Below are 25,290 nucleotides of genomic sequence, written 5' to 3'. Positions count from 1 at the left end.
ATTTTTGCCCTTATATTCAATTTTTATTACCTTTTTAATTTTTGCTTTTATATTTAATTTTTTTTACCTTTTTAATTTTTGATTTTATATTTAATTCTTGTTATCTTTTGAATTTTTGCTTTTATATTTAATTTGTGTTATCTTTTTAATTCTTATTCATATTTTACTCATAATCTATTATCCTTTTTCTGTTTCAAGTTAGATTGTCGCTGGACCTATCATCGTGGGATCTTTACACGGAAGTTAAAGGAACCTCTTCGCATATAATCTCTATTATATAGGAATTATATAGCAGAAAGGGTATGACTCCTTGCTTCCGTACGCGAATGATAGGGAAAACACTCACGCGCGTGACGGCCGGCACGCGCGTGGGTGTTCGCGATCGCGAGATTTAGTCCTACCGAGGACTTCGTTTTGTTCTTTGAAATAGCGAAATAGACACGACCGGTCGTGTCTCGAGATGTCTGAAGCCGACGGTGTGGACGGTGGAGCATTCTGTAAGCGGGGTTTTATACATCTCCAGTTTGCTGAGAAGCTCGAAGCTCCCGAAGCGGAAAGGCATCTCGGATCGTGGATTTTAGATTAGAATCCCCGTTAGCCCGTGGGTCCCCAGATGCAGCAACCTCCAAGTGGTGGGACCTGGGTCGGTAATACTTGCGAAATATTGAAATCTATGTCTAAATTATATCTACAATCTATAACTAAATTATATATGTATATATATATATATATATATATATATATATATATATATATATAATTATATAACGCAAGCATTACCGGGCAAATGGCTGCATATTACAGTTTAAACAAATTATGTTAAATTATTGATTAAATCGTTGATTAATTACTCTGTCTTCTTTCGGGTGGGACCCTTGGGAGGGGCCCTCGGGTGTGGGCCTTAGGCGGGTTTCGTTCTTTCACTAAGGAAAAATCAAACTCAATTATGGTACTCTGATTTTCCTCGAATAAAACGATCTTCGAGATGCATATCAATCGTTCAGAATTCTATTTTTCTCTCGCGAACATACGCAAATACTCTTTTTCACTTCTTCTCTTCTTCATTTCTTCTTTTCTTTTACTCTTTTCTATTTATATTTTTCTAATCATTTTTTAACTCTTTTTCTGTTTCAGGTTAGATCATCGAGGGAGCGATCATCGAGCGAGGGATCATCCAGGGATCGATCATCATGGAATTAAATTTTTACAGAGAAATTTTTGAATTAAATGTCTTTTTGTATATAATTTTTACTCTTATATTTAAGTTTTCTAATCTTTTTAATTTTTGCTTTTATATTTAATTTTTGCTTTTATATTTAGTTTATGTTACCTGTTTAATTTTTGCTTTTATATTTAATTTTTGCTTTTATATTTAGTTTATGTTACCTGTTTCATTTTTGCTTTTATATTTAATTTTTGCTTTAATAATTAGTTTATGTTACCTATTTAATTTTTGCTTTTATATTCATCTCTTGCTTTATCCTTTGTCAATTTCAGATTAGGTAATCGAGGAACCAATCATCGTGGGACTTTTACACGGAAGTTAATGGAACCTCTCTGCATATAACTTTTGTTATATGCAGGAAGGGTATGTCTCCTTGCTTCCGTACGCGAATGATAGGGAAAACACTCACGCGCGTGACGGCCGGCACGCGCGTGGGTGTTCGCGGACGCGAGATTAAGTCCTGCCGAGGACTACGTTTTGATTTTGAAATCGAAATATAGACACGACCGGTCGTGTCTCGAGATGTCTGAAGCCGACGGTGTGGACGGTGGAGCAATCTGTAAGCGGGGTTTTATACATCTCCAGTTTGCTGAGAAGCTCGAAGCTCCTGAAGCAGAAAAGCATCTCGGTTCGTGGATTTTAGAATAGAATCCTCGTTAGTCCGTTTATTTCCAGGTGCAGCAATCGTTGCGTCACCCAAGGACAATCGAGGGACTTAGATTTTTATACGGGCGTTTAAAGAATTTTTCTACCTCAGGCGTAGAAAGATTTCTTTTCTCCCGTTCGGGCAAGATAGAAGGACACTCGCTTACGTCGGCTGGCATAGGCGTTGGTGTTCTCGGGCGCGATTAAGTCCAAAATTGGATCCAACGTATTCAACATATTCGCGTGAGTGTTTCCGGAATACTCGCGTAAGTATCTGTGAGTGCGGTAGGATTCAATTTTGGGTTCCGGCGTTTGTCGCGAAAGCACGACCGGTTGTGCTGAAGTGGTGATCGAAGCTTCCGATGTTGGATAGTTGAGCTATGCGTAAGTCGGTTCCCAAATGCGGAGACGCATGGGGCTGCAATTTTAGCGTTTGGAGGCTTGAATTCGTCGGGAGTGGAGATCGCCCCGTTGCTTTGCTTTCTTGATAGTAGTGTAGTAGTAAAAAGTAGAGTCACCGTTAGTCCGCGGGTCTCCAGATGCAGCAACCTCCACGCGGTGTGACCTGGGTTGGCAGTACTTGCAATATATTAAAATCCAAACCTAAATTATGTAATGCAAGTACTACCGGGCGAATGGCTGCATATTTCAATCTTTTCCAAAATCTTTTCAATCGAATTCTAATCTAACTAAACATGTACATTCAACATCATTTCTTATATCTTCCGTATATTTAACAATAAATAAACAGTCATTTCTATTTATTTAGACTTATAGCTATATTATAATCGTAACAATTATTCGAGATTAATTATTCATTTCTCTTAAAAAATATTTCACCAACCGTCAAAATCAGTCCAATCCGTTTTTGTTGATATTAAATGAAGGCAACAATTTCGCGTTCAATATTTAACTATATTGAAATATTAAATAAAAATTATTTTATATTTACGAGCCGTGTAATGTTTAAGCAAATGTATTATTGTTTATATATTAGTTCATTGGACTCCGTGTACATTATACATTGTTTAAATAACTGTGAAATTCTTAAGACTCATTGGCATAAACGATTGTATACGTATTTGCTTATTTTTTATCAAAGAATCATCAGTCACATAAAATTATTTATAATACTTGAAAAAGTTAGTGAGGCTTTCTATAAGTTTCCTTGTGTTTGAAATAGATAATTACGTTACGGAAATATATACACCTTTCAGCGTTTATATATAATCTATTATATGTTGTATATAATCGGTAGTTGGGATATGAGCTTCGTCTCTTTTGCCACAGAGTTCGTGAGGCGCCACTATAAGAAACCTTTTTTATGAAAAATGTTGAAAACAATTTATGTTAACATCGATTGAGGACGTAATTCTTGAATGATTTTTATGAAAAAGGTATCATTTTAAAGATGAAAATTTAAGCGAGGACATGACCATTTCGAATTTTTGAAAAAGTTTTATTTTTATACATAAACTATTCTCGAAAGAACATCATTTTTTGACACAATGTTTTTCGAAGAAAATAAATTTAAAAATTCGAAAAAGTCACGTAATCGCTGAAACCTTTACTTTTAAAATAAGACTGTTGATCAAAATCGTTGAAAAATTACGCCTGTACTCATTGTTTGCGTAAACCATTATAAAACCAAAGGTGAGCCTTAATCGTAACTTACGTCATAATCAGCTGATCGTGAATGGACAAAAAAATATATAAAATTTTCAATAAGTGTGTACGATGAACGTCATGAAATCATTTCGTGAAATTCTTTCGAATAGTAAAAATGTACTGATTTTAACTGGAAGTGGTATTTCAGCCGAATCTGGTGTACCGACATTTAGAGGTGCAGGTGGATATTGGAGAAAATATCAGGCACAAAGCCTGGCAACACCAGAAGCTTTTGCTGCAAATCCATCATTAGTTTGGGAATTCTATGAATATCGAAGAAGATTAGTAAGCGAGGTCAAACCTAATAAGGTATTTATGTTTATAATTTATTTTGTATGCTTTTCATTTAGATAATATCATTGATTTGAATCTTTTCATTTTACATTTTCCATTTTAATTTAAATTGAGAGGCCCATGAAGCAATAGCAGCATTTCAAAAACGTTTTGTAAAAGATGGTAAAAAGGTAACAGTAATAACTCAGAATATTGACGGTCTACATCAAAAAGCAGGAACAGAAGATATATTGGAGCTTCATGGTTCGCTTTATAGAACACGTTGCACAAAATGTTACAATATAAGCATTAATGAAAATATTCCAATTTGCGCTGCATTAGATGGAAAAGGGTAAAATTATTTTCTATATATATTAGTGTAAAAACTATAATTTATATTTTATATATTTTACTATATCATCTTATATAATAGAGCACCAGATCCAAATATTACATCTTCTACTATTCCAATCGAAGAACTTCCTAGATGTGAGAATGTAAATTGCAATAGTTTGCTTAGGCCTGACATTGTATGGTTTGGTGAAAATCTTGATGAATCTGTACTTAGTAAAGCTTGTAAGTAATATGTATAGTTGTGATATAAGAAAAAATATTACATACTAAATCATTCGACATAAAAATATAATTTTGGTAATAGAATATATATTTTTATATAAATTTATATATTATCTTAATTAAGTTTATAAAATATATATTAATGAATGAAATAAAATGATTTGGTCTTTATTAAAATTATCTACAGATGAAATTGTTGAAACATGCGATGTATGTTTAGTAATTGGTACATCTTCTATTGTATACCCAGCTGCAATGTTTGCACCACAAGTAGCAAATCGTGGAGTACCAGTTGCCGAATTTAATATTGAAATGACTCCAGCTACAAGGCAATTTCAGTAAGTTGCATATTGCATTGTTTTGTAGCATATTTCTTTTTAAAATCACAATTACTTCTATGAGAGTATTTTACATTGTTTCTATGACATTTTGATTTTCCCATTATCTACAGAGAAAAAAATTAAAATTATTGTAATGCACAATAGAAATAATTTTTCTGTTTTAAAGATATCATTTTGAAGGTCCTTGTACAATCACCGTAACGGAAGCATTGGAGCCATAAATTTTACAATATAATTTATCTCAAGTTTACAAATAGAAAAAATAAACAAATTATATGAATATAAAAATGATTTACCTTTTACTAGACAAACTTCCACATTTACTCCCATTTGATATAAGTATTGTAACCATAACGTTTGCTTCACTGAAAGCTTATCACCAGGTCCTTTGACTTCAATGATCTTACACTAATAAAAAAACAAAAATTATTTCATGAAATATAATACAAATTATCCATTGATTGTTACTATTTAAAATATACAAATATAATTACAAATTACACTTTTATTATTTGAATTCCATACGATCAAATCAGGAAAACCAGCTTTCCATAAGCTATAATTATGAATAAGTCGTTCACAAATTTTTATAACATTCTCAATCCCTAAACAATATACGATTTCCTGTAATTATAAAATTATATTATCTCATTTAATCTACTTCAATTATTTAATTTATTAACTATGATATACGTAATGATTTACTACTTACTTTAATATTATTACTTGTAAACATTTTAACATGCATCATGGATTCAAAGTGACTGTTCGATATAAAGTTATTTTCCACTAAACTACAAAAAGTTTCTAAATCAAAACTGCGTAATAACTTAAGTCTCATATCAATCGTTTCTTTTCTGTTCTTATAAAAATCTTTAGTAAATAAATCTAGAGGAGCTGTTTGATATAATGTCACAAAAGTTCCAGGAATATCAATATTAAATAGTTCTTCCCAAAATAATGCAAAAAATAAAGTAACTGGTAGAGCACCTTCGCAATGTATTCCACAATTAAAACCTTGATTATAATAAAAGTTCAATGCAACATTTTCAACTGAACCATAGGATTTATCATCTGTACTATTGCCAATACACCATTTGCTCTTTATATTACTAGTTCCAAAATTTCTATAAATAAATATATAGTTTTCTATAATATAAATATATAATCTATTTCCAATATATTCATGTTCTATATATACATTTAAATTGATTGTAACTTACCCTTTCATTAAAGTAGCTTCCACTGTTGTATTTAATATTGAACTTGTGAAATTGCTTTCCATGAATTTTAATGTGATCTTAATATTTGTCAACGTAGTGTTACTTATGCCAGTTTTTCTTTTAACAAGTTTTTTTGCTCTTTCCAAAAGTTCTGCAGTACCAACTTCGGATAAATTCTCAATTTTCAATGACTCTAGTGTTATTTTTGCACTGGCTTCTAAATTTCTATTATGATACATTTCAATCAATGCTAATTCAGCATACCAAGCTTCTTTTTTTCTTTGCATATACAAATTTTGATTTATTAATTTATGTAAAATTTCAATGGCAAATGGTAATGTCTCTTTTACTTTTTTAAATGCATCTATACTTTTAGATAATATTTTCAGCCATAAACGACCTGGCATAAAATGAGATATATGCGAAGGAAGCACATAATCTTCTAAACTGTAAAATGAAACAAAGTTAAATTATATACTGTATTATATGCATAAACTTTAATACTACTTTATTAATATAAATATAAATAAATAAATATATATATATATATATATATATATATATATATATATGTACACAGATGCATTATAAATGAATCATTTTTTTTAATATTTATATTTACCTTGTGCATTCATTTTCCATAATAATTAGCCATTGATCATAAGCTAACTTCCCAATTTCTTTTACAGTTTCCCATTGTTTTTTTTCAATGGCATTTAATATACCAGTCAGTTTATGTTTTGCTTCAATATATCTATATACAAATATATACAACTAATTAAACATAATTTACATTTAAAGTGTTTAAAAAATATACAATTAAAAGGAAACAAAAATTTTTAGATTTATATAAAAAATAAACTTGACTACTTACCGAAGTAATTGATTTTTGTTGCTAAAAATAGGGTATCTTTTATCAGAAAATGTAGGAAAAAACATCTTTTTAAGATCAATCTGTATTAATTTATTATATGTATCTGATAAAGTTTCTTGAGGGTCTTGATTAGGTATTAATAATGTTAATACCTTATCAAAAGTATCTTTTGCCTTTTGATTTAAACGTATACAATATCCCAACTTATTTGATACCAATGACTTTAATCTATCACCAGAGCTTTTCATGCCAGGAAAAAGAGGTTTTTTTGCTGCTATATCTAATAGTTTCTTTATCGATTTTTCTTTATTATTATAATTTAATTTAAAATCTTTACAAATTGTACGAATTTCATCAGCTTGAAGCATTGTAAAGGAAGTAGATATTTCTTCACTTTCAATGTCAGATGTAAAAAATGACTTTGATACAAGTTCTTTGTAAATTGGCATTAAATCATCAGCTAAATTTTTATATTTTAAATGTGTTACTCTATGCCATGAATATTTTCTTTTTAAGATACGTGCAAATAACATTTGAGCTTGTACAGAAAGTGTAAACATAGAAAAAATAAAATCTGTTTCATCCTTATCAAAATAGCCACAATTTATAGGATTTGAAAAAACATTCACTACTATCATAAATAAAAGTGCTGCATATGTTTCTGTTGGTATAATCACATCATTATATTCATATTTTTCAGATGTTCTTGTATCTACACGATTGTATTTAAATGTAAATGAATTACTAGCATATATCTTCTGAAGATCAAAATTATTAGCCACAATTACACCTTCTTTTACAAGATTCATATTTTCTATTGCAATATGTGTAAGTTCTTTATCTACTATTTGTCGAAAATAAAGAGTTGAATTCTTTGGAATTTTTGAATTATATGACACAACTTCTTTGGTTGAACTTTTCTTTGGAATGAAAGTTAGATTTCTTTGCTTAGGAGAGTTTAATACACTTTTTACAGGACTGTTATGTACTGAAGAAATGCTATATTTTCCTTTACTTATATGCTTATGTTCAATATCCAATATCTTGGAATCTTCTATAAAAAGCCTTCTATTACTTTCTTCTTCAAGTGATTTAAATGGCATTATAAGTTCATTATCATTATGATTAGACGATACTTGTTCCTTAAAACTTTGTAGTTGACTATTGATACAAGTTTTTTCAGAATCTTTTATTATTTGATTTTCATACTCTGTTGCTTCTTTTTTATCAGGTGATATTTTATTATTTGATGTACATATTTTTTCATATATTATAGAGCAATCTGATGATATATCAGTTTTATTATCTAGTAGGTCTTCTGATACATAAGCTGTATTCATACCTACCATAAAATGAGTACCTGTATCTGCTATTTGTGTATTGTCGATTGATTTATTAGTATAAAACGATGATGTATTAATTGACGAAAAATGTTTTCTTTCATTATTTTTTCTAGATCTTACATGTGATTTTACGTTCTTAGATTGCTAAAAGAATTCGAAATCAAATATGAAATAAAATATCTCAAAATAAAACGTTTTTATATAAAATACAATATTTTATATATATTTACCTTTTTTAATCTTTTAAGTTCTTTCAAACCAACAAGATTTTGTGATTTAACTTTTCGAGTATTTTTTAATTTTTGTTTAAAAAATTGATCAAGACTTGTTTGGATAGACATCTTGAATAATACTGTAAAATATTTTATTATTTATCGATTTCTAATAAATTATTAGTCATCTAACTGATAACATTAACTATATACACAAAAACAACCAATTGAAATGTGTTGTGGATAGATGTGGATATCCACAATTCTTATGAACGAAAATGTATGGCATTGTTATCTTTTACTGTATTATAACTTTAAGATAAAAAAAGACATGTCATTACAAATATAAGAAACATCATATCAATTTAATCACAAGATGAAATAAGTTAGTATAAGGTAGCAATCTGAATTATTTAGAAGAGATACCAACCTAATTAATGATATAGAATTATAATGTACTTTTATTTTATATAAAGTTTTTCACTTTTAAATGAAACAAAAGTTTACATTTCAAAAAATAAAAGATAGTCTATAGGAACCCTATGAAATGAAATTTCAAAATAATTAGAATTCTTTTATAAAACTAATTGTTAGACTAGTGTCATCCATTTAACGAAAAGATATAGTTGGCAGCAATGATGTATTCTTATTTAAAAATTTCACTTAGTTTACATTATTGCTTTTTAGTAATAGCGTATCAGTTTAAATAAATAAAATAATTGTAATATAACATGCGTATAATGTATAAAATATTAATAAAAATTATATAAATAAAACCCGTGTAAGATATGTAACATGATAAGAAAAAATAACATATTTAATATTTTACATTTAAATCTTTTCTCATTTTCTCTCTTTCTCTCCCTCCCTCCCTCTCTTTCTCTCCCGCCCTCTCTCTCTCTCTCGAGACATAATATTTTATACAAGAAAAATTTTACTGCTCTTTTTTTGCATCATATTATTTTATTATATTACGGAAAAACAAAAAATAACTTTTACATAATAGTTAAATAATATTTACATAGTTTTATTTATTCCATAATAGTGTGTTAAGAATTTTTTAAATTCACGCCTTTATCAGTTTTGTATATATTGATGCATTTATAATTTTAAACACACAATTACGGTAAACAGATAAAAGATGTAATTAAAATATTATACAAGATTTATTATTATTTTCTTAATATGTTAACAATCATGACAGTGATTATTAATTCTACATAAACTTACCTCTGTTTACCTTCGTTTCAAATAAAATTAACAAGGAGAAAGAAGAATTATTATATTTTGAACCTAGGTGGATTGGTTAAAAAAAAAAAATTGTAAATCTGATATAATCAGAATTTATTTTGCAGTAATATCTGCTTTACCAATTTTTATTTTGCAATATATACCAGTTCACTGTTTTTCCACTATCATTATAGTTGAAACATAACAATATACTTTCCCTTTAAGAGGAGAAGCTTTGCATTTTGCAATATAAAGAAAAAAAAAATCATTCACTTTGAAGTAACATTTTGACATTGTACAGCATAGAAAGCGTACATAATGCAGTATAAATAGAATAGGCAAAGGAAACAGGCGTAAGACCTATTGACGTGGATATGCAAAAAATTTAATCTATAGCAAAATTCATCCTAGTATACCCATTCTCTCCCTCTCTCTCTCTCTTTCTCTCCTTCTCTCTCTCTCTCTCTCTCTCTCTCTCTCACTCTTTCTCTCCCTCTCTCTCTCTTTCTTTCTCTCATTCACTGTCTCATTCATTCATTCTCTCTTTTCGTTTTTCTGTCTGCTGTTTGTTGTATGTGCGCATATACATATATATATAATCATAAATCTGTACATACAAATACAATGTACATTAATATATTCACATATATAAATATATTAATGTATTGTATCTTTATATCCAATCTCATAATTATACATATGCATATATGTACATATGTATGTGAATATGTACAAGAATTGGTATGTTATGTTATGCCAATTTTTAAGAGTTACACAATTATAGTATATTTAATAGTCAAAATGCAACCCGTAAATTGACTTATATACATTCAATTAGTTACATTGCCTACTAAAGTCAAGTGTTAATCACAATACTTATGCATATTAATACTAAACAATAGTTAAGTTCAATCTCTATACATACTTCGTAGGAAATATAACTCAACTATCTTATAACACCTCAACCTTAATGCTATTATACGGAGTAAAAATTGAAAAATAATAAAATTATTAATTTAAATCTATGTACGGTAAAGTTACTTAGTTATCTAGAAGAAACTTACGATTAGTATTGGTTTGTTTTAAAGAATATTATTACCGAAAATTTAAAAATATAATGTGTTATCACGTTCCATGTTGTTTGTACTAAATATGTAATTGTATTATGTTTGAATTTATCAAGATTACTTCGTATATGTACATATATAGAAAGAGGTGTTAACAGATAGTATGAGCACAAATATTTATGTTGAAGAATAAGTTGAAAGTTGTCTGGAATAAATTTTCTAAATACATAGATCTTTCTTTTACATCCTCCAACCATACGTTTTTGAGAAGAATTCTCTATACACTTGACAAACTTTTGTTCAAAGCAGAGCTTTGGTAGGAGAGACTTTCCAATAAAATCTTCCTGTCGCACAGCGACATAGAAGTTCTACTGTATTCACAGAATAAAATTTTACATATATATGTGATGTGTGTGTATGTATGTATGTATGATGTGTATTTATATATATATTTATATATATACACACACATACCATATATATATATACATATATCATATATATACACATCATATATACATGCAAATACATACATAGATACATATATATGTATATATATGCGTAATATATATATATATATATATATATATATATATATATATATATATATATATATATATATATATATATATAGTGGATACACTGCACTTCGACACCTGCTGCATTATTATAGAAGTCAATGCATAAAATTTTTGGAACTTCTCATCAGGTAGTTTAACTATAAGTTCCTTTTTTTCATATAATTGTGTTTATATGAATTGGTTAATAACTTCATCCAATCGCTCTGTAAAGTTGCATTGATTTGGCTTATATCTAAGTAATAATATTACTATTATATATCTTATCAATGCAGCGAATTGGGAACACGATATTTCACGTTTTTATAGGACCAACCTTTAAAACAATTTTTATAAAATAGATAACTTTATTAATGAAACGAAAAAGTAGCTTATGCACATACATGTATTTATGAATTTAGTAAATAATTGTTTAATTTTTTTTCTATTAAACAATTTTGTTAGCCTTGGATTAGTGAAATTTCGTGTTTACCTAACCAGAAATATAAAATGAACTCAGTCTTTGGTTTGAGCGATCAAACTTTGATAATTCTTGATGTTTTATTCAAAGATACTATTGGGTAAATGTAACATTAATAAATTTTATATAAAAATCCATGTACCACTATATTTCGTTTAAAGCGTTTCAACTAAATAAACAAATTATTTTTTACAAGAATCTTTTTGGATAATTCTCCAAACATCACTTGTCATTCTCATACATTCATTTAGCAGAAGATTCCCAACATATAATAATAAATTTAAATGTATAAGTAAATGCCAAAAATTGACAAGGAATTAGTGGTATTACTAATATACCATGTACAGATGAGGATGTGAAAAAGAATAGAACCTTCTTGCTTAATGATAAATTTGAGAAAAACGAGAGAAATAATCATGTTTCTAAAATGTATGTACAAATATGGAGCAGAAATTAAATTTTAGAAAATGTTAGATAATATTATAGGCAAGTGTTCTTTTACAAAATAATAAGTTCTATCCAGGATAAAATTTCTTTATTACTCCTTCTCTAAAATTGTTTTGAATTCATAAATTTTTCATACACATCGCTGTGTGCCTACCACAACAACATTAATTACAATTATTTAGTTAATTACCTAAAAGTAAGAGATACAGTAAGCGTAATTATTTTTATATGTACAATATATCTTTTTTTGTTTGTTTCTTATTATGATTTTAAGAAGTCTCCCTACAATTTGAAACATTTGCACCATAATCATACTTCTTATCTTGCGTTACGGCTGGCACTAAGCATTTTCATTGTTCATTGAGAAAAAACAATATTTAAACATGTGAAAAGTTTATGAGATTATTTTTGACATATATTTTTATATTTTTAATAACGATAAATTATTAGTTGAGCAATGGCCTATATTTTGCATAAATTGCTTTGAATTTGAATTATCACAATATTTTTCACAATATCATAAAATACAGTGTTATTTGACTTTACACAAGATTACATAGTGAACATTGTTACAATTATGAGTTGAGAAATATAATAGCTTACTTTGAATTTCATTATGTTTTCAATATATTATATTGTTTTTTCTGAACATAATGAAAAAGTAAAGCTATAAACATATAAAAATGAATTTTGTAGAATAATCACATGCAAAGTAAATTATATTTTTAAATTAGAAATGAAAGAGAACATAGAAATTAACTGATTCTCTGTCACTGTCACAATTATTGTTCCTTTTTTTTAAAAATTGTTACATCCAAAATAAAACATGTTTAATTCTATTCTTGTCCTTTATAAAAAATATTTGCCCTTAACATTTTATCTTGGTACACCAATAAAATTGTACATAAAGGGAGACAGTCATATAAAAGATGCTAAGAGGAAGAGAGAGCATCACAAATGTGTGATACATGGAAATTCAAGACTTTTTACCTATGCATTAGTATTCATAGGTAACAATTTTTCTTAACAAGAATATACAGTTACTACATAGAAGAGATACATATAAATGATTGAAAGAAAAAATTCTATTTTTTGCAAATATATTATTTGGAAATAAATTTTTCTTTTGTAATTTCTCACATCTTGCTAACAGATGAATACCTTTTTTTGAGGGTCTAATTCATAATATATGTTTTGCAATTACTAACACGAAAGACTTATGAGTCCTTATATAGGTATTCTAAAGATAGCATTCTTTCACAGTTTTGTGTAATACAAGCTCCTCAAACGCAACATTTGAATAAAATTAGACTCTACTTATTTTTCGATATAATCTGTTGTCATCTAGTAATACAAAAACTCATACATATATAATATATTCACCAATCATGCATCTTGCATACAAAGATATTTAATGTTCTTTGAAATTACCTGACAGTAATAGCTTTAATATTTCACAGCCTTCAAGCGTTTTAATATATTATGAGATATATAAAGAAACAGCTTCTTTAAAACATGGTACTCAAAACAAATCTATGTACAGCAATGAAATAATTATGTAATGTAATAAAAAAATACATTATTCTTTTCTCTGCTTCTAAATAGTTTTTCAATTGCAATAAGTAGAATAAAATTATTATTTTTGGATTTATAATTGTACAAGTAATTACAAATTTTTTTATGTGTGACGAACTTGCAGCAGAAATCTTGAAAAGATTATATATATTATACAATCTAAGGAAAATATAATTTCCAATAAATTTGCATAAGATTTTATGTCAAGAATTTGTCATATATGCAAATTATTTATAAAACATACTATAAACTGATTGTTCTTACTTCTGTGGAGTTATATTGTACTGCTCCTACATTTGTTTCTAATGAATGCTGTGTTTGAGAAAGCTTGTGACATAAGCAGTGATTATGAGATACATTTTTAGTATTGTTTTTGTACACAAATAGAATTAACCAGATTACAGGATTCTATTAGTTTCTATTAACTTTAATACATGACAATTTTTTTTGCACTGCGTATAATCTTAGAGTGTTGAACTCTCAAATATAAAAAAGAAATAATAATAATAATAATAATCAATAACAATGTTATGATCCTTTGGAAACATATGTATAAATAAATAAATTATGTTTGTAATTTGTTATACTGGTACTGTTTCAATTTCGTAGCACTAATTAACTTAAATGAATTTAACTTAATTCATTCTGACTGCATTTGTTTTATAAATTTTAATTATAACATATGAAGAAGAATATGTCATTCTTTGTACAATCAATAAATACATATTTATGTACAAAGAAAAAGAAACCGTATATCGTAATTTGTTAAATATTCCTTCTTTATGTAAAAAGCATAGAAAATTACCACAGAAATTTTCATTAATTTTAGAGAACTGAATTTCTGAAATATAATTTCATTTTTCCAAAAATAACATGTATATTATGATATGATTATTAATCCATGATTTGCATAATACAGACTGACTGTTGATTCAATAAGAAAAGAAAAAAAAATTAATTAATTAAAATGTTTTTTTTTTTTTTTCTTTTTTCAGGCCAGAGCTAAAGGCAATATTTTCTATAACATTTATACTATTCTGATAATCATAGTTTCGCCACAGAAGAGAACTGATCAAAACAATTTTGCAATTGTACTCAGCCGTACCACTATTTGCATTAAACAATACGTCAATATCCACTTCCCATAGTCAGGCAGACATGGGCAAGATAAAATTAGCAAAGCCCCCGATAACGCGTTGGTAGCAACAGGGGTGCCAATAGTAGGCATCATGTCACTTCCATTGCCAATGAATTAGTTTTATTTGCCCGGACAAGTTGTTGCTGTTGTGATTTGGTCTCACAGGGTGAATTTTCCACTCCATCCACCTCCAGATTCAAACTTTCACTATAAAACATAATAGAAGTAATCTAGCATATATATTGAATACTTTATATTTTTAATAAATGGATATTATTCAATTATTTAGCATATCTCGATTTATAATCAATCTAATTTAATTAATTAAAAAAAATTTCACTATGACTAAAAAATGTATTATAATAAGAATTATATTAAAAAAAGAAATTAAATTATTTATTTAGATAAATGCTTACCTATTACTATTAAGCGTAATTTCCCCGGACGTTGGGATTTGTTGTGCCTGACTCTGTGTTTGTTGCTGTTGTTGTCTTGCAATACTTGCTAATTTACTTTGCGTGATAAGGCCAGGCAACAGATTGGACGGCGGATGTTTCTGTGGTAGAACTATTGTCGGCTGATTGTTCACAACATGAGTACTGTTTGGCAGATTATTTGAGTTGCTTATATGTGATAAAGGCCCATTTTGATGGCCATTACCAAAGTTTGTAATGGTACCACTAGGTGTGGTGGCTGCACTAAACACTCTAACTCCTGCACTTCCACCACTGCCACAATTACCGCCATTTCTATTATTTGTTGGACTAGTCAGAGATTTAGATAATATAGAAGCAGCGTTACTGTTATAAGGTAATTGTCTGTGTTGTCTGGACTGGTAATTCGACTGTGTTTCTATCGCAACACTCGTACATTGCGTTGATACGGTACTCAGTGTCGTCGCTTGATTGGTCACACACGAAGAGGACGACGGGATTGAAGAACTTGAAGTATTTACAACACTAGAACCACCACCACTGCACTGAGGCCGGCTCTGTTGTGTCACAGGCTGTGCAAACAGATTGCTGCATAATGGTGTCACTACAAAATGTGAGCTGCCCAGCTCGTCTGTCCGCAAATCGCTGGAGCTATTGTCCGACAACCCACTAACGCACGCACTACCGTTGACACTTGCTACCGCAAGATCAAAGTCCGATAGAGCATCCACTGAGAAGTAATCTGCAATGTTAAATTCCGAAGTAAATGGTGGCTCGTCACCCACACGTTCGGGTTCCACTTCCACACATATCGACGTTGCTTCAGGTGGGAATGGATATGGAAGTGGTTTCGATGGAGACAACACTGGTTCTACATCTGAGTCTGTATCGCTACTTTCCTCACTTGGACTGTGCACTGACTCAGGTGGAGTCTTTGGTCGAAAGTGTAGCCTAATTTGAATTATTAATAGATATTAATTAACATATATAGTTGCAACAAACAAAATATTATATTATAGTTATTATATGAACTGGTAGGTTCGTACCATTCTTTCTTGACAGGTGTACTATTTGTGGCAGTTGTATTTGAGTTTGAAGCCTCACGTTTTGGTTCGTGTATCGTAAAATCTAAAGAAGACCACATGTCGTCCAAATCTGAAGTACAGCGGTCTAGTATAACTCTGAAATGTATTGCATGAATAAATATCAAAAAAAGAAACAAAATGGCTATCTCCTCAAGTGAATCACTACATCAGTACCTGCCACCCCGACCAAGTCTTCTTCTAGCAAGACCAATACATTTAGGTACTGGTTTACTAATGCTGGTGAGGGCAAACCTATACTTCTTATCAGCCAAACCTCCTTCATGTTTGTCACACCAAGGCCAATTTCCAAATCCACCTAATACGGGCTGCAAAGAGAAAAGCTCTATATCTACAATCCTGAAAAAATGAACATTAAAACTGTTTCCGTACTTCAAAAAAGAACTTCTGATTTTCATTACCATCCTTGCAAGAACGTTACAAGGAGAAACTGAGTTTTAAATAAATTTGTAAATTAATAGTTATATACCATATAAAATACATAACATGAAAATTCGAATATTCGTAAAAATTATAATCTTCAAGATAATGTATTATACTTACAGGTAGATAAGTGCTATTCCTATTTCGTCGAAAGGCAAATTGGCCTTCATCAGCAGTATCCTCATCATCTCTATCTGAAGAAAGAGAAGGTTGAGAATGAGAATGTGATGGAAGGGGACTGTCTTCATCCGAACTTAGTAGAGGGTCCAGCCCACTTCCAAGTACTCCTGTCCGATTTCCTCGACCTCCTCCACTGCCTGTTCCGCCACGTATACCAGTTTCATCGAGGCTACCTCCTCTACTGTCCGTTTTATGTTTTCGTTTCTTGTATTGCCTCTTTTCTTTTCTAGCTACAACTTCATCCTAATGAAACAATACATAAACATTCGATCATTAGTTTTAAAGAATGAATAGTGTATACATCCATTATCTAAGTACTCACTTTATTACAAACTTTATTTGCCCAATTTTGATGAACTCCAAATTGATTGGTGAAAAGTGGAGTGAATGCTGGTCTTGGAGTTTTTAATGCAGACACTTCTGCTAGAATCTGACCATTGAAATCTTGCGCTTGATACCTATATATAATTAAAAATTTATTTGTTTGAACATTAGACATGAAAAATAATAAATATATCAATGATATAAGAACAGACCTCTTTTCATAAACTTCTATTGTAAGATGCAAATGTTCTCGTTTCGTTTTTTCCCGACGTTTAACCATTTCGAGGAGAGTAACTGCCCTGCTAAGATCTCTACGTAACTTGAGCATTTTTTCATAACTTGTTTCATCGTTCTTACGAATCTTACGTGTTTGCATTTTTTCTGTTCTGCGTCTAAATGCTAAATAAGGATTGTTAGCAGCCGAACCAAGCCGATGTTCCGTTTTTACAGTTAATAATAAAGGATGTTGCTGCAAAGTATATAATATTTTATTAAATCTTTTTTGTTTAATAATATTATTATTTGTAATAATATATCTCAAACTGAAAATACAATTATTTTCACTGTCATAAAAATATTGTAAAAGCTTACTGTCTTAAGTCGTTTGTTTAACCAATAATCAAAAACTGCAATAATAAGATCATCATCTTCTTTTAAAAGTGCTTTAGCTTCATTAAGGGTAACTACAGTTTGGCCTGAACTCTTTTCTAAACGATCCATCATCTCTTCAAACTGAAGTGGAGTTAGATCCATTTTGCGACTTTGAACAGCAACCCATTTTTCATCTTCTGAATCCATATCATAGTCTGGTATGTCTTGCTCCATTGCAAAGGCTGCAAATAAAAAAGGATAATTTTTAGCAAATTTGATTGTATCTTACTTTATAAATATTACGATAAATTGAAATAAATAAAATATGATTTATATGTACAAGCTTAATGATTTATATATACTAATAAATACACATATATATGTGTGTACATATAAATTCATGCATACTTACGCTGCATATGTATAAGTTGACGAGGCAACTTGTAATCAGCAGGATATATTTTGTCATAAGCTTCAACATCTGCCAAGTCAGTTACTTCAGGGGTAGGAATGATTAAACCCGTGCATATTGCCCTTTGAAGATGATGTTCCTTCGAATAAAAAATATAAATAATATGCATGCACAAATACATAGATATTATATCTGCAAGATATTATTTGTATACAAAATATTTAATATGTTGTTTCCAATATGTTACAATAATTTATTAAAAATAATATGTTGTTTACAAATAATATATATTTGTTTACATATTATTTACATAATTTGTAAGAAATAAAAAAGTTTTTATAATACAGAAAAAATTGATATATCCAAATATTAACTTTTCTCAAAAAATAATTAAATAAAAACGTTTGATTTAAATGAATTTATCATTTTATGTATTATGATTATGTATGTATGAAGATATATGAATATGTATACATACTGTTATGTATTTCATATGCACTATTTGAAAATACTATTGTAATCAAAAACTGTATTGTTCAATAATACAAATGTAATCGATTAAAATTAAAGCAACTTAAAGATTGTTTATAACATATACATTTCATATCAGAACTGGAATATTTTTTCCATATAATTTATCTAACTGTACTTGTATAAATTATGCTAAACAATTATATTAAACATCAATATTAGTTAACATCAAAAATATATAACGAAGCTTTATTTGTTACATATACCAATCTTCATATAACTTCTTAATTTATGATATCATTTATATAAAATAATTCATTCCATAAAAACTGATTCATTTGTATTATAAAACTATATAATAGAATTTATCTTTATTGCCTTTGACATTATATTAAACTATTACATAAATAAAAGTTAATGTTTAAGCTACAGAAATGATAATGGAAGAAATAAGTATTTTGCTGATTAAATAAAACAGATTTATGTACAAATTGTTTCTACTTTTTAATAATATGTAAGATAGTAAAATAACAAGGGAAAGATGAAGAATGTTTAAATAAACTATTTGAAAATAATAAATAAAAGAAGCATTTAAATTTTAGTGAAAACAAGTATTCGTATCGGAATCATCTATATTGATAAGATTATTTCATAGAAAGTATTGTGTGACAACTGTCAAATCATAGAAAGGTAGAGACGTAGATGTTCTTAGCACATAAAAAGCTTTGAAAAATAGGTAAACAATAACGAATAAAAGGTGAAAAATTGAAATTTCTAATGAAAGAAGAGAAGAACGATCTCAAATGCCATCTGGCGGTTGTTTATCGAAACAAGATCGAATGTAAGATGGCCGTCGTGGAAAACATACTGGAACGAGGGCTGGACGGTCAACTTACGCATTCCTCCTCCTTTTCCATGCCGCTGGGCATTTGGGGCACTGCGCGATTAATGGCCGAATAATCTGGCAAATCTGGCAATTCTTCAGCCATATAGATCGGCATTGGCTTAGAGACGTCCAGGGCGCGAGCCCTGAACGACAGCTTGCTCATCTTGAGGCGAGTGACTCTCGCGTGTTGACAACCAAATTGGCTGCTCGAACCGTGAGGCCAGTCGGGTCGGCTCGGGCCTCGGGCTTACGGAACGTGAATTTAATTGGGCCTGTTTAGGGGCCCAGAGGCCGTATTACCCGGCACAGAGAGCGCTCAGGGCCTCATCGTTCTCCGGCCATCGCGCTGGAACACGGTCACTCAGTCACCAAACGAAATATATCACTTTGAAAACATGTTTGCGTGACACGGTCCCTGCTCAAAGCCATCATGGCCGACGCACAGCCATTTAACACGTTCAGCCCAAACAGTTCCGCGATTCGACGTGAGTCGCGCGGGAATCGGCCCGTCGAAATCTACGCGTCTATTGGAGGTGCGCTCAGTCACAAGCCGGATTCGCATTCACAACGATCACGAATGGATCGTCGCTCTGGTTGCGCGCGATCGTAACTTTACATCTGCATCATGGCCGCCTGCGCTCAACTTTGAATACAAAAGAAAAAGATACATACGTATAATACATGTTTTATGTATGTACGTCGTTCAGTGCTTTATTTTTTTTTCTTTTTACTTTCACTGTGCCCGTGCCACTGTAGCTTCTTACTTTATAAAAAATTTGACAGCTTCCTTCTTCGTACGATTCACCTTTCCGTTCTGTAACGATAACATTCTTACGTTAAGTTTTTTCTTTCTTTACCTTTTTCTTTATGAGAAATGTGAACTAAAATGATCTAAGTATCAATTCCCGTTATTACTTTGTTAGTATTTGAAATAATTAACAAAATATGAGAAAATATATTTTCTTTGTGTTATCATTATTCCGTAATTACAACGTTATGAGAAAAACGAGGCATCTTACTTTTTTCCACAATTTTTCAATCATCTTTAGAATTCTATTTTTAATCTAAATAATTTTGAAGGTTATACTTATGAAAGGTGTTTACTGGCCAATCATACAAAGATATCACAAATAAAAGCAATGTATTTTGTAAGATTCTATGAATAAATTCAAATTCGTTGTTTTTAGGTGGTGCGCATGTCTCAAGGAGTACGTGGATGTCTTGAATGTTTATGAATACTTTCCGATAGATTGTAAAAAGGATGGAAAAGTTTGTAATTCTATTACAATTACTATTGTACACTTTCGTGTCAACGGAAATATAGTTCATGAAAGTTTTTAATCATTTATTAAATATCGCGTTTGACTTGCGTAGTTTTTTCAGGAAGGTGGAACACGCATTCGTGCATATGACATGGCGCAGGTTATCGCAGTTTTATCCACGATTCCAAAGTTATCACATCATCTCCGTACACACCTTCCAAATTTAATTATCTACGATGTTTTGTCAGGTATTTAAACTAAATCATGATCGCTATAACAACGTACCTTTGCACCTTGTTACGTTGTGCGTGCGACGACAGCTCTTCCGAGCACGTGTCAAAATCTACGAAACACAGTAATCCACCAATCCACTACAACATGAAATTGCACATTCCCCCACTCTAAATTTTGTACATGGCGGGAATCCATTTGCATTAAATTCAAATTTTATCGTGTGTTAACATTTCAAATTTTCTGATAATTTTATTTATATTAATTTATTTTAGTTTTCTTTATATTTTATATTCGTACGCATTATATACATAAATAAAACTATTCACGTTATTATATTTTGGTAAAAATCAATTGCATTTATTTAGAAAAAGACAATGTGTTATCAAAACTCAACAAGGCAGAAATAATGGTGGCTGATTGTGATTTATTAATACCATATTTGGGAAAATTACCAAAACTGCAGTGGGTACAATCAACTTGGGCAGGATTGGATTATTTAAATCCATTTATTCAAGATAAACAATTTGATTTTATTCTTTCACGTTTTTCTGATAAAAGTTTTGGCTTAGCAATGTCAGAATATGTGATAACACAGATTGTAAACTTTGAGCGAGATCAGAAACAGCAATACGAAAATCAAAAAAATTCAGACTGGATAACAGATGGTAAAATAAAAAATCATAGATTAATTCGGGATTTAAATATAGGCATTTTAGGATTGGGAAATATTGGAAAATTCAGTAAGAACATATATTATTGCTGTCTCTATTTTTTAATCGGTATTAAAACAATAAAAAAGATTTTGAATCAGATAGTAATTTATACTTTCTACAGTTGCACAACATTTAAAAATATTTGGGGCTACAATTTGGGGAATGACACGCACTCCTTTGAAAGAACATTTGGATTACATAGATGAACATAGAACGACAGATTTATTACCAGATATATTAAAAAACTGTGATTATATTATTAATGTATTACCTTCTACTAAAAATACTATTGGACTTTTAAATGGGACAATTCTGGAACATTGTAAAGATCATAATGCTGTATTTATTAATATTGGTCGTGGAACAGTTATTAGAGAAGCAGATCTTTTAAATGCTTTGGAACGCAAATGGATAAGTGCTGCAATTTTAGATGTTTTTCAAGAAGAACCATTACCAAAAAATAGTAAATTATGGAATTTATCAAATGTTAGAATAATTTACATAAATAAATATGTTTTACTCTATGAAACATTGATGCTTTCATAAATATTATTATTATTTGGTTTATATAGGTAACTATTTCACCACATATCTCTGGTGTGACACGTCCACAAGATGTTGCTAGTCTATTTGCAGAAAACTATGCAAAATACAAAAATGGTGAATCCATACCAAACAGTTTTAATTATCAAACAGGTTATTAATTATTTTCTATTAATGGTTGTGCGCATTTGTAATAAAAAAGACTCATATTGTGGATTTGTAATCTACAAATATATTATATATACTCAAGAAAATAAATCAAATATTATACACTTGACAATTTTATATATTTAAATTTATTTTATATATATATATATATATATATATATATATATATATATGTATGTATGTATGTATGTATGTATGTATATGTATATAAAAACACATACACAATTTTGTAATTAATTATGAATCTATCACAAACATATATGTAAAACAATGATATTAAATGAAAAAAATATTTATCATTAGCAAATTAAGCAAACATGATAATGACTAAAATATTGCTTATATCATTGATCATGTGTGCTAATTTTTCTTGCAATATATTTTAAATAATCAACTAATTTTCATAATCATGATAAGACTAAAAAAATAATTATATAAAATATATACTTACTTTTATATCAAAGTTTTTAGAGAAAATTAAATCAAAAGTTGTAATATATTAATGTATAAATATATTATAGCAAAAACTGTGGCTATTTTATACTACAATAATTTATAAATAATCTCTACAGGTCCTGTATGCGTTTAATAGTTTTCTGTATATTAAATGTGGTTATAAAGCTACAAATGCATTAGATACAATACAAATAAATAAGAAATAAATTTTCCTTCCTTATAACTTATTTTAAAGCAGTCATTTTTTACGAAGTTTAGCTTCAACACCGCACGATATACAAAAATGTGCCAGTTGCGGTATATTGACAAACATTGACTGAATACTACTGTACATGACAATTTACTGTATCATTATATACTCCATTATTTATATAAAAATTATATAGTTATGTTTACTCTGTTTCTGTTCTTTGTCATATATATATCAAAACAACTTACTATAAAATACTCCAGATTAATCATATCACTCATTCAGTTTCTTGAGGGCTTGGTGGTGTGATAGGTTTTAAACCACGAATACTAAGATCATAAACTACTTCTTCAATTTTCTTGACATCATACTTCAAAGCATCGAAACGTTTTCTTAGAGCATCATTCTTTAAATTTAGAAGTCTAAAACCTGCATTTAGTTCATTTACAAATTTGGCTATTTCTATGGGTCGGTTGTAATCACCATTTGTAACACTATTTACAGCAAAGCGACTCTACAAAAATAGAATTAAAAGATTAAAATTTATTATCTATTTACTAAGAAATCAGTATATAATTATAAAGATACCAATTCTGCAGATAACTGAAGTAAACCCATCAGAAAGTCTTCTAAATCTAAATGGAAACCTTCTTCTCTATTATTTTTAACTGAAAGTATGAAGAAATTAAAATTCTGTAAAGAAATATGAATTTTAAAGTGTAATTAAAATTTGTGACATATACTTCCTAATATTTCAGCAACAGTTTCTTTAGTCACCAAAACTTTAACTTCTAAGTATACTGTTAATGAAGCTAAGTAGCATAATCGTTGAGTAATAAAACGCCATTGGTCATTAAATCGATAATACTGATCCTTTGGGACAACTTCAACAAGTTTTGCGTATTGCTTACGTACGTCTTCAAATAATTCTCTAGCTTTTGCACAATATTGTGAGACAACTGAAATAAAAAAACAGTAACTTAATTTAAAATTATTAACATTTAATATTTAATTACTAACTATTATAAGAGTAACTAAAGTAATAGAATTATATTAGCTTTGAACATGTAATGTATTTGTTGTTCAACATAGAGTATATTATATAAAAAACACATACTTATATTTTCTTCCATACTATTTTCATTGTGAATATTTTGCAGTATCATCAGAATATCCCTGGCACTCTTCTCAATTTCCTTCACAATAACACGGATTTCCTTTTGCAAAAGAGTTATTATTAATCTAATTATTATGACTCTGTATTATCGATTAAAAGTTTTTGATTAATTAATTTGACTCATGATTTTTATTTCCACTAACAAAGTTATAATTTCATGCATAGATAAATATTCACCTCAATGTAATAATATTGAGGTGGTCAAATATACTTTACTTGTATCAATACAAATTATAATAAAACAATTTATAGCGTATATTATTCATAAAAAGGCAGTAATTTTTTAAAAAATAAGGATGTTCATAAATATTTGCCTCCCACAAAAACGTTCATAAATTAAGGACAAAAAGCTATACTTTTATACTTAACCTAAAAAATTGGGATAAAGACATAATTAATACAAACCTCGCGTAATTCTTGTTCGTTATTTAAATAATCTTGAAACGCATTAAAAATTTGTGATACCCCGTCGGCCATTTTTTTATCAATACGTTTTAAATAAAGATATGCAAAATAATTGAAAAATACACAAAATAATCGAAAAATACGATATATCAGTAGCGGGCTAAATTTTCGACAGAACGATTTAATCTGTTTCGCTTCGTATTCATCGTTAGTACAGAATAATTCTCAGAGATGGCGCAATAATACATTTACTACGTTCTCATTTTCTCAACTTTTCGTTTTTAATCAATTATATTTCTCATCATATTTAATGTATAAATAAATACAAAAAGAACAATATGCAAAGATTTTATAAATGAAAATTTATATTAAACATTACTTAGCATAGGCAAAAAGATAGTGCAAGTTAAAAAAAGGCGCGTAAAAAACGACAGTATTTTCCT

General features: G+C 29.1%; 5 protein-coding genes across 9 annotated transcripts; 2 read left to right on the top strand and 3 right to left on the bottom strand.

Annotated features, from left to right (window-relative positions):
* The first annotated feature begins 3,604 nt into the window (after positions 1 to 3,604).
* LOC127072797 (NAD-dependent protein deacylase sirtuin-5, mitochondrial-like) lies at positions 3,605 to 5,043 on the top strand. Its single transcript, XM_051013565.1, has 5 exons — positions 3,605 to 3,847; positions 3,949 to 4,163; positions 4,245 to 4,387; positions 4,575 to 4,725; positions 4,895 to 5,043. The coding sequence occupies exons 1-5, from the start codon at positions 3,608 to 3,610 to the stop codon at positions 4,947 to 4,949; spliced, it is 804 nt and encodes a 267-aa protein (XP_050869522.1). The 5' UTR covers positions 3,605 to 3,607; the 3' UTR covers positions 4,950 to 5,043.
* On the bottom strand, positions 4,455 to 8,796 carry LOC127072636 (fanconi-associated nuclease 1-like). 4 transcript variants are annotated; one of them, XM_051013303.1, is made up of 9 exons: positions 8,605 to 8,796; positions 8,399 to 8,520; positions 6,826 to 8,312; positions 6,574 to 6,705; positions 5,952 to 6,398; positions 5,441 to 5,855; positions 5,230 to 5,352; positions 5,025 to 5,136; positions 4,455 to 4,832 (listed from the first exon to the last, which is right to left on the bottom strand). In XM_051013303.1, the coding sequence occupies exons 2-9, from the start codon at positions 8,507 to 8,509 to the stop codon at positions 4,807 to 4,809; spliced, it is 2,853 nt and encodes a 950-aa protein (XP_050869260.1). In that variant the 5' UTR covers positions 8,510 to 8,520; positions 8,605 to 8,796; the 3' UTR covers positions 4,455 to 4,806. The 4 variants fall into 4 exon arrangements, 3 of the variants coding, with proteins under 3 accessions (XP_050869260.1, XP_050869175.1, XP_050869396.1); XM_051013218.1 differs by having other exon boundaries at positions 8,399 to 8,796; XM_051013439.1 differs by lacking the exons at positions 8,399 to 8,520; positions 8,605 to 8,796 and having other exon boundaries at positions 6,826 to 8,107; positions 8,172 to 8,311.
* A 911-nt stretch (positions 8,797 to 9,707) lies between these two features.
* LOC127071758 (enhancer of polycomb homolog 1) lies at positions 9,708 to 19,862 on the bottom strand. Its single transcript, XM_051011389.1, has 10 exons — positions 19,710 to 19,862; positions 18,343 to 18,481; positions 17,931 to 18,172; positions 17,552 to 17,808; positions 17,338 to 17,473; positions 16,956 to 17,258; positions 16,569 to 16,720; positions 16,356 to 16,490; positions 15,292 to 16,260; positions 9,708 to 15,082 (listed from the first exon to the last, which is right to left on the bottom strand). The coding sequence occupies exons 1-10, from the start codon at positions 19,860 to 19,862 to the stop codon at positions 14,965 to 14,967; spliced, it is 2,604 nt and encodes an 867-aa protein (XP_050867346.1). The 3' UTR covers positions 9,708 to 14,964.
* Positions 19,863 to 20,243: 381 nt separating this feature from the next.
* On the top strand, positions 20,244 to 22,728 carry LOC127071767 (glyoxylate/hydroxypyruvate reductase A-like). 2 transcript variants are annotated; one of them, XM_051011410.1, is made up of 6 exons: positions 20,244 to 20,389; positions 20,887 to 20,968; positions 21,083 to 21,209; positions 21,561 to 21,935; positions 22,030 to 22,394; positions 22,481 to 22,728. In XM_051011410.1, coding segments are annotated over exons 1-6 (1,083 nt in total). In that variant the 5' UTR covers positions 20,244 to 20,387; the 3' UTR covers positions 22,613 to 22,728. The 2 variants fall into 2 exon arrangements, with proteins under 2 accessions (XP_050867367.1, XP_050867358.1); XM_051011401.1 differs by having other exon boundaries at positions 21,074 to 21,209.
* Positions 22,729 to 23,114: 386 nt separating this feature from the next.
* On the bottom strand, positions 23,115 to 25,044 carry LOC127071776 (translin). Its single transcript, XM_051011423.1, has 5 exons — positions 24,848 to 25,044; positions 24,383 to 24,482; positions 24,009 to 24,224; positions 23,854 to 23,933; positions 23,115 to 23,779 (listed from the first exon to the last, which is right to left on the bottom strand). The coding sequence occupies exons 1-5, from the start codon at positions 24,917 to 24,919 to the stop codon at positions 23,543 to 23,545; spliced, it is 705 nt and encodes a 234-aa protein (XP_050867380.1). The 5' UTR covers positions 24,920 to 25,044; the 3' UTR covers positions 23,115 to 23,542.
* Positions 25,045 to 25,290: the final 246 nt, after the last annotated feature.

The sequence above is a fragment of the Vespula vulgaris genome, chromosome 1, assembly GCF_905475345.1.
Source record: "Vespula vulgaris chromosome 1, iyVesVulg1.1, whole genome shotgun sequence".
NCBI lineage: Eukaryota > Metazoa > Arthropoda > Insecta > Hymenoptera > Vespidae > Vespula > Vespula vulgaris.
Note: the sequence above shows the minus strand (reverse complement) of the source record. Positions and strands in the feature narration are given on the sequence as shown.